The sequence below is a fragment of the Protopterus annectens genome, chromosome 8.part0 (genome assembly GCF_019279795.1).
Source record: "Protopterus annectens isolate FY-2018-M chromosome 8.part0, PAN1.0, whole genome shotgun sequence".
NCBI lineage: Eukaryota > Metazoa > Chordata > Ceratodontiformes > Protopteridae > Protopterus > Protopterus annectens.
The window spans coordinates 638,065,602-638,080,413 of NC_056741.1; the positions used below are offsets into that span (position 1 = coordinate 638,065,602).

Genomic DNA, 14,812 nt, shown 5'->3' on the forward strand with positions numbered 1-14,812 from the left:
GAGAGAATAAAGGTGGATCAGTGTTGTATTCTGCAGAAATGGCTGAGGCATGGATTTTGATGGAGGAGAATGAAAGTCCACTGCTTAGCAGCTCAGCTAGATACTGTAATATTTGAGGTAAATTCAGTTTTACAGGATTCTGGCCTTTTCTCTCATTCCAGGCACAAAACCGTTTCCATTTTGCGGAGTAAGCTTTTCTAGTAGACGGCCTTCTGGCCTCCAAAATGACATCCTGCACCTCCTTGGAGAGTAGGGTCTGTTGTGATGTTAAGGAATCTTCCATGCGGCCAGATTGAGTGTTTTCAGCTGACTGTGAAGAGTCTTGAAGCTGTGCTGAGTCAGAAGAAGAGGCATTAGAGGTAGGGTCCATGGAGGGGAATGCGTCAGGCTCCTCAGGAGTGGGTACCAGTGCTGTCTTGGCCAGTCTGGAGCAATCAGAATCATCTTTGGTCTGTCTGCTCTGGTTTTTAAATAGAATTTTTGGCAGCAGAGGAAGAGGTGGAAAGGCATAAACTGTCATTGTTGTCCAACTGAAAGAGAGAGCGTCCACTCTCCAGGCTTGTGGATGAAAAGTCCTTGAGAAGAATTTTGTCAATTGGTGATTTTTGTGGGAGGCAAAAAATCTATGTCTGGCCTTCCCCATGCTTGAATTATCTCTGTAAAAACTTGAGGATGCAACTTCCATTCGTGTGGATCTGTCATATTTCTGCTTAGGTTGTCTGCCAGCGTGTTTTCCTTGCCTGGCAAGTACTGTGCTTGAAGTTCGATTTGTAATTCCAGAGCCATGTTCCAAAGTGACATGGCCAGCCTGCATAGGGGGTATGAATGGGTTCCTCCCTGTTTGATTATGTACCACATTACTATGGTGTTGTCTGTCCTTATCAACAGTTGACCTAGATGCAGAAGGTCTTTGAAAGCTATAATAGCATTTATTACTGCTAGCATTTCCTTTTGATTGATGTGAAGGTGCTTTTCTTTTTGGGACCATTTGCCCTGAATGCACCGATCTGTCATGTGCGCCCCCCCAGGCGTAGTCCGAGGCGTCTGTTGTGATGACTTGACTTGCTTGAGGCTTGCAGAAAGGGAGAACTGTGTTTGTTTGGCATGCTTGAGCCCACCACAGAAATTCCTTTTGAAGACATGGAATTAGTGGTATCATTGTTTCCAAACTGTGGCTGTGTTGAGACCATAGGTTCTTCAGGTACCATTGAAGCTTCCTCATATGCAGCTTTGCACATGGGATTAGTAGGATGCAAGATGCCATGAATCCCAGAGCCTGCAGGATTTTCCTTGCAGTCATCCTGGTGAAATTTGCTAGTGTTCTGAAGTATTGAATTAGTTGCCCCTGCTTCTCTGGCGTGAGGTAGGCCATCTGGGTGTTTGTGTCCAAGTTGGCACCCAGGAAAATTATTTTCTGAGAGGGTATTAGCCTTGATTTCTTTTTGTTGACTGTGTATCCCAGAGAATTCAACAACAGTATTACAAAAGCCAGATGTTTCAGAAGTATGTGCTTGCTGTCCGCTTGGATCAGGCAGTCGTCCAAATAGGGGTATATTTGTATCCCTTGAAGTCTGCAGTAGGCAATTACTGATGCCAGGCATTTCGTGAATACTCTGGGCGCAGTAGATAAGCCAAAGGGCAATGTAGAGAATTGATAATGGGTTGAACCTGCAAGAAATCTGAGGTATCTTCTGCAATTTTGTCTGATTGGGACATGCAGGTATGCCTCCTTGAGGTCCAATGTTACCAGCCAAGACTCCTTGCCCAGCATGGGAAGAAGCTGCTGTAATGTGAGCATCTTGAATTTTGTGCAGTAAAAATGTGTTTAGGATGGATAGGTCCAAAATAGGTCTCCAATCTTTTCCCTTCCTTGGTACCAGGAATAGTCTGGAATAAAAACCTTGACCTTGTTCGTGAGTAGGTACCTCTTGAATAGCTTTCATGTCCATGAGATCTGAAATTTGTCTTTGTGCCTCTGCCCTTTGATTGTGTGGCAGGTTTGGCATGCCTCTCATTTTTGGAAGGGTGTGAAAGTGGAATCTGTAACCTCTGTTTATAATGTCCAGGATCCATTTGTCTTTTGTGACAATATGCCAATTTTTTGAAAATAATGCCAGTTTTCCGCCTAAGGGTGCTGCCATTTGAGCCTTGCTTGGCATGCAAAGTGGAAAGTCATTGGGCTTGCTTTCTGAATGGCTGCGAACTATCCTCACCACCTCTTTGTGTAGGAGCTTGCCATTGTCTGCCTCTAAATGATCCTTGAGATTGCCCTCTGCCCCTCGGGTGCCTGTATCTACCACTTTGGGGTCTGTCTGTGGCTGGAAAGGACCAATTTTTGGAAGGCCAATTTCTACTGAAACGTGGAGGTTGAACCTGTAGAAAATCTTTCACTGTTTGCATTGATTTAGCCTTTTCCTCCATTTTCTTTAATACCTCCTCAGCTTTAACACCAAATGTCTACGTATGACTGATCCTGTAACAGCAGCTCTACAGGAGGCCTCTAGAGCATCAAAACCACATTGCAAGGTATGTTTACCCACTTGTTCTGCACTATGCATCAAATCCTGCAATTCTTTCAAGTCTGGTTGTTCAGGTTGTGACATTTTACTTCTCAACTGTGATAACAGAAACTGTTGGTACTTTAGCATATGGAACTGGTAGTTTAATGCCCTCATGGTTAAGGTGGCCGAGGTGTATACCTTTTTTCCCCACCTTTCTAAGGATCTGGAATCTCTCTCGGAAGGTAATGGGTTTTTAGCAGTGGAGGCCTTAATTCCCTTGGGGCCCTGTGAGATAGTTTCTGGGTCAGCCGCATGGCTTTTGTATAAAAATTGGTGTGAGTCAGGAACCCGGTAGTACCTGTCAGGCTTGACTGGGGCTGGAGGTAAAGAATCCGGGTTAAGGCAGGCCTCCGAGTACACATCATCTAGTATGTCTAAGACAGGAGGCCTGGAGGCCAGAGGCCTGTGCTGGGGTAGCAAGAGAAAATCCCTAAGCCTTTTCTTGGAATCTGAGTACTCTTGGCCTTCCCAGTGGAAGTGTTCCCTTAAGGTATGCAAGGTTTCCCAAATGAGTAATCCTCTGGGGGGGAGACAGAGGGAATGGACTCCTCAGCATCAGAATCTTCAAAAGGGGAGTAAGAATGTTCTTGTTCATCAGAGTGCTCTGAAATAATGGAGGCCTGGTCAGAGGAGGGGGATTCTTCCTCCACTCTGGGCCTTTTGTCCGGGGGGGGGGGGGTTGAGAACCCCTGATAAGAGTAATCAAATCCTCAGCCATTTTGAGCACCTGTTTTTTAGGCATGGGGCCTGGAGAAGGGCCCTGTGGAGCTTGTCTCTTAGAATGCATGGCTGCTTTAGACTTAGTGAAAGCCTTGATAGAAAAAGAAGAGGAAGGTCTGAAGACATCTTGAGAGGAGGCAGACCTGTCTACATTTTGAGATTCACCACCAAAAGTGGCTTCGGTATCTGTAGTCGGGGTGTGGGCCGAGGAGCCTGCGACCTCGGGCACAGAAGACACCGCCAATGAAGTGTCATCGGTAGGCAGGGGCTGCGTAGGCACCTCGCTGAGAACCGGACCACCTGTAGTCGGCTTTGGCGTGGTGTCGGTAGAGGCCGCGGACCTCGTGTGTCGGTCCTTATCTTTGCGTTTTTAGACAAAACTGGAGTCGGAGTATCCGACGACATAATATAGTTAAATTTTTTGCCAAAATAGTGCTGGGCGAACTCCGCCCGACGCTTAATGGTGCGTTTGTTGAATGTAGCACAAAAACGACAGACCGAGACGTCATGGTCTGGGCCTAAGCAAGGAATACAGAGGGAATGAAAATCCTTATGCGGTATTTGCTTCCCACAAGAAATACAATTATTAACTTTGTCTGACATCGGTCTGAAGCAAGAAAAGTTTCCCCAACGAGGTACTTAGCTTTCAAGAAGACTTCGGTTGCAAAATTTTCGTAATTTCAGGAGCTGGCCGACCGGCACTTGCGAACTGCTTCTGCTTCGGGCACCGCGCGGCAAGTAAGACGGAAGAAAATGGCGTCGGCTGGTTCTTTTACACCCCTGGCGCACTGACGTCAGGGAAGAAGCGACGACAACTGACGCCGGACCTAGACTTTGGAATTCGGCCGACCGAGGACCCGCCTGACGGCAGGAGAACCCCATCTGTTATGACTGTTATGACTGCAGCTGTATGCACGATGAACATCTAGGCAAGCCTTTCTTGAACTTCGCAATAAAGCAAAAAAAAAAACAAATTAGGACTGATAAACAAAAGTGCAAAGAAAACATAGTACTAACCCACAAGAATTCTGGGCAGCATTTAACAACATTCTCCAACCCGGTAAAACTACTACCCCCTCACCCACTATAACAGGAACAAAATCAGATATAGCTTCCAGCTTCCATAGCTTTTTTACGTCAACTATTCTTAAACTTATAAACAACACTAATCCCACAAACCTCACACAATCTCCTAAGGTTCAAAAAAACATTACTCCTTTCTCCTTCTCACAAATACCTACATCAACTATCCAAATACTGTTATCTAAACTCAAACCTACCACTCTCGCTGCAGACAGACAATCTCCCTGCAAAGTATCTACAACTTGCATCCAAGGCCATAGCTTACCCTGTCTCCTTAATGAAAAAAAGATCCATCACTGAACAAACCATTCCAACCTTGTGGAAAACCTCCTTCATCATTTCCCTTCATAAGGGTGGTCCCTCTACTGACCTTTCTAACCATCATCCCACTGGAATCCTATCACCCCTATCTAAGATTCTTGAAAAATGTATTCATTGCCAACTCCTTACTCACCTTCTCTCCAATAATCTACTATCCAAAACTCAACATGGATTTCGACCATCCCATAGTACCACCACTGCCCAACTTAATTTCACCAACACCATAAATACATATAGAAACCAAGGCAAGCTAATCTGCCATTTTTCTAGACTTATCCAAAGCATTCGATACAGTTTCCCCACAATAAACTTTTATCTTGCCTCTCTGAGCTCAATATGGACACCTCCACCTTGCTATGGTTCAGGAGTTACCTTGACAACAGTCTTCATTCTGTTAAATGGCTCAACTCTCTATCTTCCCCTCTCGCAGTCACAGTAGGTGTGCCTCAGGGTTCTATTCTTAGCCGCCTTCTTTTTAACATTTTTACTAGCCAACTTCATTTAGCCACCACAAATGCTGAAATAGTTCAATATGCTGACGACACAACCCTAATCTGCTCTGCACTCAATACCCAGCTCCTACAGCAAAAAACTCAGTCATCCTTCATAGATATTGAAAACTGGTTAAATAAGTCTCAAATGATTTTGAATCATAAAAAAATAAAGATTAATGACCTACCCACCTTCTCTATATTGTCAGCCGATAAGACCCCCATCACCACAGTCCCTGATGCAAAATTACTAGGAATTACAATTGAACAACAACTAAAATTCAGCAAATATTTATCCCAAACCATCTTCAAAGTCCACAAAAAATTAGGGACCCTGTATCGTTGCAAAAAGTACCTTACTTCCAAATCGAGAATTGCTATAGCCAGATCACATCTCCTATCAACATTACTTTATGCATCACCAGTACTAACAAATCTAAACAAGTCTGACCTTAACAAACTTTCCACGTTACAACAAAATTGCCAGATTTGCAACCAACACCAAATCTCGTACCCACCACTGCAACTCCTTACTTTACACTGGCTTGAATTCCTCAATCTTTTAAGATATCATCAACTCAATCTGGCACAGCAAATACTCTACTACCGAGAGAAAACCCCTGCCCTAACTGGCCTACTATACTTCCATAAATCAAATAGGCAATTACGTTCCACTTACAAAGCCCTGATTGAAAAAATTCCATGTAAATACAGCTCTGGTGAATCTCTCTTCCCCAATAAAATTGTGAAATCCTGGAATAGTCTTCCTCCTGATATCAGGCTACTAACCTGCACTCCCACTTTTAAACAACACCTTAAATCATACCTTCTCACCAACCGGCTAGGTTACTGCCATAGCCCACCTTGAACAATTATTACATTGCAAGAGTATCATTTCATTATTCTTCTTGTTAATTATAAGTCTAACTTCTGTGCTCAACTTATGCTATTTTCCTTATGCTCCTAGTGAATACTAATGTGTTATGGTCACATACTTTTGAGCACTAGCAGTCAGCTTTTTATCTAATTTTTGTTCTGTCCTTTATCATCTTGAATTTTTTGTAATCATTTTACTCTGTACTTGTAAATCTTTTGACTTTTTGGCAACTGTTAAATTTTCACTTTTATAACAACTGTTATTAACTACTGTTGATTTGTACTATGTGGAGCTTTTCTCCCCAGGTCTCTGCTGAAAATGGCCACTAGTGTTCAGTCAGATTATCCCGATAAACAAATGTAAAATAAATAAATACATAAATACAGAGGAGAAGGTAAGAGAAACGGAAGAGGCCAAGAAGACATTTGTACTGCAGGCTAGAAACTGCCTTCCATATCAAGGATTGATCGAATACAGGTAAACAGAAAGGGTAGGAGAGTACTAATTGAAAGACATTCTGGCAGAGGTTTTAATTGAAACTAGTAAAGAAGCTGCTGTTAAGGGATAATTAGTAGGGTGTATAAAGTACTGCACAATAACTACAACAACAATAGGAATCAATTACAGAAGATTAGAAACAACTGGGAAAAGAGATTCTATAACCAATTCACAAGGAAATAATGGGGGACACATGTACTGCTCCCAAGTATGCAACAAAGTCTAGAAGATTTAGGATTTTTCTTGAAAGTAATTTTTTTGAGCTAGGATATAATACCTGAATTATCTAGACATAGTAGGGGCTTGCTACGTTTAATTCTGGTGGCTGCAAAGTCTAAACCAACTGTATTTAAAGTATTGAATATTGTAAAAGAAATAAAAGAACTGACAGTGGTATCTTTAAAAAATGGTAGGAGCAAATTACATAGAAAACAAATTGTGGGAATGATACATGCAGAATAATGTTTTGGTAGAGGAGTGAGATTTAAGGGAAGGCAGGAACTGAGCAGGTTATGTAATGCTGGATTGATGATAGCTACACAAAAAAAAATGATTCATACAATAAAGGCATTAAAAGAATCTGGAACACAGTTTGTAGAATGAACCAATTCAGGTTGCTTAAATATACAGGACAGGACTGAGGACCTTTATTTTCTTTAGCGCAAAAAAAAAAACTGGAATAAAATCCAGATAGTCTCTCATCCGGTGGAACTACGTATTGGCTTTAACAGTTCTAATTGTGCCACCCACTTTGACAGAGTAGGACATCTGGAAGAAGAAGAAATAAGGGAAGGGAAGAAAGGGAGTAGGAAGAGCATTTTGTAGCTTCTCAAAATAATATTTTGAGACATCTGTTCTGTTGATGGCTTTACACATGAGTCAGATGTGCAGATAAAATCAACCCCCAGCTACCTCCACAGATGTATACACAAGTAAGTCTTTAGAACTACTGCTAGTTCACTAGTCACCCATAGAAAGAAAAAAAGAACCACGGTAGCCCTCTCTCTGCCAAGAGTTCCTACCCTTAGATGGATATGAGAAGTTTTCATGGAGGACCAAGCTGTAGGGCAGTCTTCCTTTTTCCTCATGGACTTCCATGTTTGAATTTCAGAAGCCTAATAAACAAGAAGTCTCTTTCCTACCTACCACTTCACCTTCCCTGGACTAAAGCTACTCAGCACCAAGTTCTCTTTTATCCTCAGTAGTAAGGACTTACATATGTTACAAATCAGCAAAAAATATGTGGGGCACTTATGCAAGACATTCAAAGCAAAGGTGATCTATGAGGGAGAGGGAGACCTTGTTCATAGGTTAGTTCTAGGCTAACTGCCCTTGCGGGTCAAAAACTCAGAGAAACGTTTTAAGTATTATCACTTAAAACAGCAATGGCAAACCTTTTAGGCTAGCCATGTCAAAAAATTGGGAAATGTCTATCTTGACTGCTGGAGTGTCATCCCCGGAACAACAATTTTTTTACATATTCATTTATTTAAAAAATACAGTCTAATCATGTAGGCTATGTATTAAAATGGAAAACAAAAATCAGTGACTTACAACAGAGAAAATGATATGCACACTAATAATTGGGCTTAAAACAGTGCACCAAAAAAATTACCCTACTTTTAACAGTAATTTTGAATTGAACTTAAAAAAAATGTGGAACACATTGCATTTGACTTTTTTGTTGCTGAATTTTAATTGATAAGTGCAGGGTCACATACTTCTTGTATTTTTGTTCATTCAGTTTCTTTGGTAACTCGGGTGTTAGTGAATGCTGGTGTGTCACCCAAAATGTTGTGGCGTGTCATAGGTTCACCATCAGTGATTTAAAAGAAGGTCAATGCCAGAGTTTTTGCATCAACATATTTTCTGAGCAATAAGATGTATGAAACTCTAATGACTGGCAATAACAGATTGCAATCTTCAGTGATTTATCAGAATGTCAAAAATTTTAGAAGAAAGAAGGCAAACATATTACACAAAAATCAAGGACAGTAGAGCACTATGCATGCAAAGATGCTCAAAAATGGATAGAATGGAAATATGGACTCCCAGGCAAACCTAGATGTGAACATAGTAGTAATGGTGAGGGTCTATATCAGAATATAGACATTTCAAAATGTCGAAGTACCTTTATTCGACACTAAAATGTCAAACGCTGAGCTTGTTGAACAGCCAAAACACCGCTTTCCAAGGGAAAGAAACTGGAAGGCCAACAAACACAACATAAAAACTAACGTAAACAGCAAAAGTACTGCCAAAAATCCAAATAATAAATCCAAAAGTAAGGCAAGTACTACCACGCTGTATATGAAGCAACTTTACTTTTATTAAAACAATAAAAGCAGTATCATAAGCATTTGTGGGTGAAATCCCTTCATCAGATGACAAAACAGTAGTAAAAACATAGTATCCAATATAATACAACACAGCCAATGAAAATCAATAGTTTACCCTCCTTTTAGCTAGAGCTGGTTTTAAAGGGACAACATCATTTAATCCTAGGGCTTTGTCAGCTCCCAGTCTAAGAATCCATTGAATCTCTTTGTATTCAGTTTCATTATACAAGTCACCCATTCTTTGACTTCTATTTACAACACATATAACCATAAAGGCATACAAGGATGGACAGGATTAGGAATAAGTATATTAGAGGGTCAGCCCAGGTTGGAAGGTTTGAAGACAAAGCCAGAGAGGCAAGATTACGTTGGTTTGGACATGTGCTGAGGAGGGATGCAGAGTACATTGGGAAAAAGATGTGGTGAGAGAAGACATGCAGGCGGTTGGTGTGACAGAGCAAGATGCAGAGGACAGGAAGAAATGGAAACAGTTGATCTGCTGTGGCGACCCTTAATGGGAGCAGCCGAAAGAAGAAGAAGAAGAAGAGGATAACCATAAAGGCAGCAGCCGAAAGAAGAAGAAGAGGATAACCATAAAGGCATATATATATATATATATATATATATATATATATATATATGTATATATATATATATATATATATATATATATATATATATATATATATATATATATATATATATATATACATATATATATACATACATACACACACACATGATCACTATGCAGTTCGATATGTTTGCAGAGTGCATGGTGTTCTTTTCTTAACCTTATATCGGATAGATGCTTAAAAATTCTATCTTTAAGTCTGCAATTTGTTTTTCCTACATAATATGCAGTACACTGTTGACAGTTCGCAATATAGACAACATTTTGCGCATTACAGTCAGCATACATATTAGTACTTCTTGTTGGTCCTGGGGTGTATAAAACATTTCCTTGTAGAATGTGCTTACAGGCTTTACAATGTAGGCATGGATAGTTCCCTTCTTCTTAATGCCTTTTTAAAATGCATAGGTTCTTGACACAAAATATCTTTCGGATTTTTATTTCTTTTAAAAATAAATCTAGGTTGTGTCCGTACAACTCTAATTATATTCTCATCTGTTAAAAGAATTCTCCAGTTGTCTCTAATTATATTACATATACCATCTATATCATTACTGCATGTTAAACTTATTTTCAAACCTTCATTAGCTTTTTGGACCTGTGCATCTACCTTATTGGGCCACTTTTTACCTCTGTGTAACCATGGTTTTGCACTTTGTTTTCTATAGAGACTGCTGTTGTCCATTTCTTTAATAAATTTTTAATAAATATTTACTAGAACCTCTTGCTTGAAAATTATTCTTTAAAAAGTCCCAATTCTTGTACAAAGGAATTTTCATTCATGCAAAGTCTGGATATTCTACAGACTTGTCCCTTGACTATGTTGGAATACATGTCTAGGGTGCATGCTATCATATCTAAGCATGCTGTTGGTCCAACAAGGCTTCCTATATAGTGAGGTCTCTACCACCCGATTTTCTTTCTTAGTAAAACTAACATCCAGGTATTCAATAAATGAACTAGAATAATTCAATGAAAATCTGAAGAAGCTGGTAGTAGACTCTAGATACTTAACAAAGGATGTTAATTCTGATGTGGTCCCCCCCCCACAAAAAGAAAACATCATCCACAAAATCTTTTGAAAAGAGAAGTTTAATCATGTGCTGCCTCAAATATCACCATATCTTCCCAGTATGCCAAGACTAGGTTAGCATGCGTGTTCGCACAAGGCATACCCATAGCTATACCTTGTCTCTGGCAATAATACTTTGCTTGACAAAGAGAAACATTGTTCTCTAATACTAGCCTTAATAAGGAACATAACCGTATATTTTCATCTGGATGTATATTCACCTTTTTGTTCAGTCTTTCTTCTATGGCAGTAATACCATACTGATTTTCTATGGCACTGAACAAATTCTTTATATCTAAAGTAACAAACATATAGGAAATGTCACTGTTCTCTTGTAAATAAACACCCAATGATTCCAGAAATGTAGCAGTATCTTTCAAAATTCTAGGGAAGGTTTGTAACATTGGTCTGTGTGCATTCTAACCGGACAGAAATATTTTCTGTTACTCATAGGTCTCATGGGTGGTGTTTTGGTATCCTTATGAATTGTTTGTAAGGCTTTAAACACTGGGATAGTAGGATGTTGTATATATAAAAATGTCAGTGGCTCATGGTCTATTAAACCAGTTTTTTTCATGTTAAATAAAGATTTGCGCACTTTTTGTATGCAGGAATTCACCATTAGTAGTGACAGCTGAAGAAAAGTCAGTCTGTCAGCTAGCAACAGATCTATTTGTGTGTTATAAAACTCTTTGCTAAGCACAACGGCAGCACCTCCCTTATCAGCAGATTTTATAACTATGTTGGTATTCTTTAGCTCTTGCAGTGCATTTCTATGTGGTTGGTCTAAGTTGAAATACATAGACCTATGTGTATTCTGCAGATACTGCTCAATTTCACGTTCACATGATAACAACAACAGTGTAAGATTTAAAGTAGGTTAAAAAGTGCTAGGTTGCTTCAATGCATGAGGTGTTTGAACACTGTTAGTGTCATTAAACATTTGCTTCAACATTCCATTCCATGCAAAGTACAGCTGTTCAGGTATTAGAGTACAAAAATCTGTCCCTGTACTTGGTACAAAATTTAAACCCTTGCTTAACACTGATAGTTGTAATTCAGAAAGAGAAATACAGGAGCTATTATGAACATTACAAATGTTGCATGCATTATCAACAGTCAATTGGAGGTCTGTCGTCTCTTGTAGTCCTTGTCCATCTGATGTGAAAAGCTCTTCTTCTTCACCGGTGCTGGTAATGTGAAAAAAGAAGAAGGAGGGAGAGCAGGAAGCAGGTGTAACAGATACAGGCATTGTGGCACTTTGTTTTGGTTTGGCTCCCACTGTGGAAAAGTCCAGCCTGTCGCTTCGAGACTCATCCATTTAGCCAGCTGTAGTGCCCAAATTTATGTCCACAAAAGTTTCTCCTTCGGTCACGGTCTCAGTGACATTGGTAGATGTTGTTTCATTATTTTCTGTGTTAAACGAGACAGGCCCTTGTGACTGAAGAGTGTTGGGCTGTTTTTAAGTTTACAAAGTCTGAGCGTTCTTTTTCATGCTGTTGATTAGGTGCAGGTGTGGCTGCTACATCATTTGAAGCATTCCATGCTCTTTCTTGAGGGCGAGGCCAAACGAAGATGTTACCTGATGAAAAATCCCGGTAATCGCATTGTAGTTTCTTTAACTTAACTTGTTGAAGTTTAAAATCATAGTTAGCAGCTACACATAGTATTGTCCATAAGTCTATTCTTATGACATTCAGTTTTATAGTCTCTTTCCAGCTGAATACGTAGGTCTTCAGCTTTGTTTAGTTTAACAGTGCATCCTCTTCAACCTACATTTATTTTTAAAAGAAATAAAAATCTGTAAGATATTTTGTGTCAAGAACCTATGCATTTTAAAAATACAGGCATTAAGAAGGGAACTTATCCATGCCTACATTGCAAAGCCTGTAAGCACATTCTACAAGAGGACCAAAAAGAATTACTTTTTGAATATGTATGCTGACTGTAACACGCAAAATGGTGTCTATATTGCGAACTGTCAACAGTGTGCTGCATATTATGCAGGAAAAACAAATTGCAGACTTAAAGATAGAATTTTTAAGCATCTATCAGATATAAGGTTAAGAAAAGAACACAATGCACTGTACAAACATATAGAACTGCACAGTGATCATGTATTTGCCTCTATGGTTATATGTGTTGTAAACAGAAGTCAAAGAATGGGTGACTTTATAATGAAACTGAATACGAACAGATGCAATGGATTCTTAGACTGGGAGCTGACAAAGCCCCCAGGATTAAATGATGTTGTCCCTTTAAAACCAGCTCTAGCAAAAAGGAGAGTAAACTATTGATTTCATTGGCTGTGTTGTATTATATTAGATGTATATCCGCGGTGGTGCAGCAGTAGCATTGTTGCCTCACAGCAAGAGGTTCTCCCGTTCGATTCTCGGCTGGAGTGCGAGGAGTGCCTTCTGTGTGGAGTCTGCATGTCCTCCCTGCGGTTGGGTGGGCGCTCGAAATGAAGGCTGGACGTTGAGCTGGCACCTCTGCGTTTGTGAAAATTTACTGCCAATCATTAGCGGACCGGAGTTCCGCTGTGGCGACCCCTAACCGGGAAAAGCCAAAAGACAAACAACAACAGTTGTATTATATTAGATACATCTGATGAAGGGATTTTACCCGAAAGTGCTTATGATACTGCTTTTATTGTTTTAATAAAGTGAAGTTGCTTCATATACAGCGTGGTAGTACTTGCCTTACTTTTTGATTTATAAAAACTAACGTGGGGGGCTGTGCCCCCCCCCCCCAACTAAATATTCTAACTCCAAGACTGCATTACAGTTTGGGAAAGGGCAGATGTGACAGAACAGCCAACGATTTCTTTCCCTTGGATGTTTTGGTCATTCGACAAACTTGGCGTTCTACATTTTCGTGTTGAATAAAGGTGGTTCGACATTTTCAAATGTCAATAATCTGATACAGACCCATAATGGTGATAAAGGGCCTGAGAGGAGGCATAGAGCATTATGGGACTGTAGTCCTGCAGTTGAAGAAGATGGATGAACACACCAGTAATACACAATTTACGCAGAAGACAGAGAAAGCTACCCCAGCAGTGATCTCTCAAACTGCTATACACTCAAACACTTCAGCTAAGTGCAAGACACTAAAAATAACTTAATTTTACCAAAAATTAAGCAGGCCATACCTCAAGCTACCAAATTCAAGAAAGATGTAAGCAGACAAGATGCTCATCCCTGAAGGACAAAGGCGCAAGAGTTGCCACATTACCAATGTTCTTCTGGCAGTACAACATTCAGTGGAAAATTCTGCTTACCTGGCATGCCTGGGCAAGGCTCATTCCAATACGGAAACGTGCAGACATTCCTGGAGGAAGTAAATGGTTAATTCCATTCCCTACAGAAGGGTTGATGACACGCAAACATCTTACTACTGCTTCCACAATCAACTCTGTCGAAAACTGCTTGACACACTCCACATCTTCTGGTACTTCACTGAAGGATGAAACAGAAAATATACTGCTATTACAACATGATGCTACACTTCCAAACTTTTCATAGATCACCATCCAGTGGTTCTGGGCCCAAATGCCTAGCTAACTTTTTCAACTTTAATTTACAAAGCTCAGCAGTGAATTTCCTCACATAACCTAACCAAAAAGATCAATTTATGAGGAAAAGGCACAGACATTAGAATAGCAGCTGTCATCTTTCAAAAGATAAATTACTACAAAAACATTTTTTCAGCTAGCTCCATTAAGAAAGATCAAAGTGAAAATCTGAAAATCTCCAACCATAAAGCAATCAAAAAACATGACCCTATAATACTAACCAAAAACGTAAATCATATTTTCTGCAGGGGAAGCACCATACCACTCCCCGCCACACACAAACACACACACACACACACACACACACACACACACACACACACACACACACACACACACAAAAAACACACAACCACCACCCTGCCCTACTAACTTCATGGCTGCACAACTATGTGGAAGGAAAAAAATCCTCCAAGTGAAAATTCAATACATGCACAGAAAAGCTGCCATCAGAAAAAAAGGAAATGGGTCTTGATGAAATAACCAATTACCTCATGCAGGGGGAAGGAACATTTCAGACATAGCCCTTTAGAGAACATCTCTCTCAGACAAGAACAGCAGGCCACAATGTCAGACTCCAAAAATCAAAATTAAATTATCTAGAAAGGAAAAGTACGGAGCTATTGTGCAAGCCCACCT

General features: G+C 40.1%; 1 protein-coding gene across 1 annotated transcript in view; it reads right to left on the reverse strand.

Annotated features, from left to right (window-relative positions):
* CCDC22 (coiled-coil domain containing 22) overlaps positions 1-14,812 on the reverse strand; it is a 645,106-nt gene that overhangs the window by 571,738 nt on the left and 58,556 nt on the right. The window contains exon 2 of the mRNA XM_044080125.1: positions 13,880-14,057. Coding sequence (XP_043936060.1) covers positions 13,880-14,057 — 178 coding nt within the window. The remainder of the gene's footprint in view (positions 1-13,879; positions 14,058-14,812) is intronic.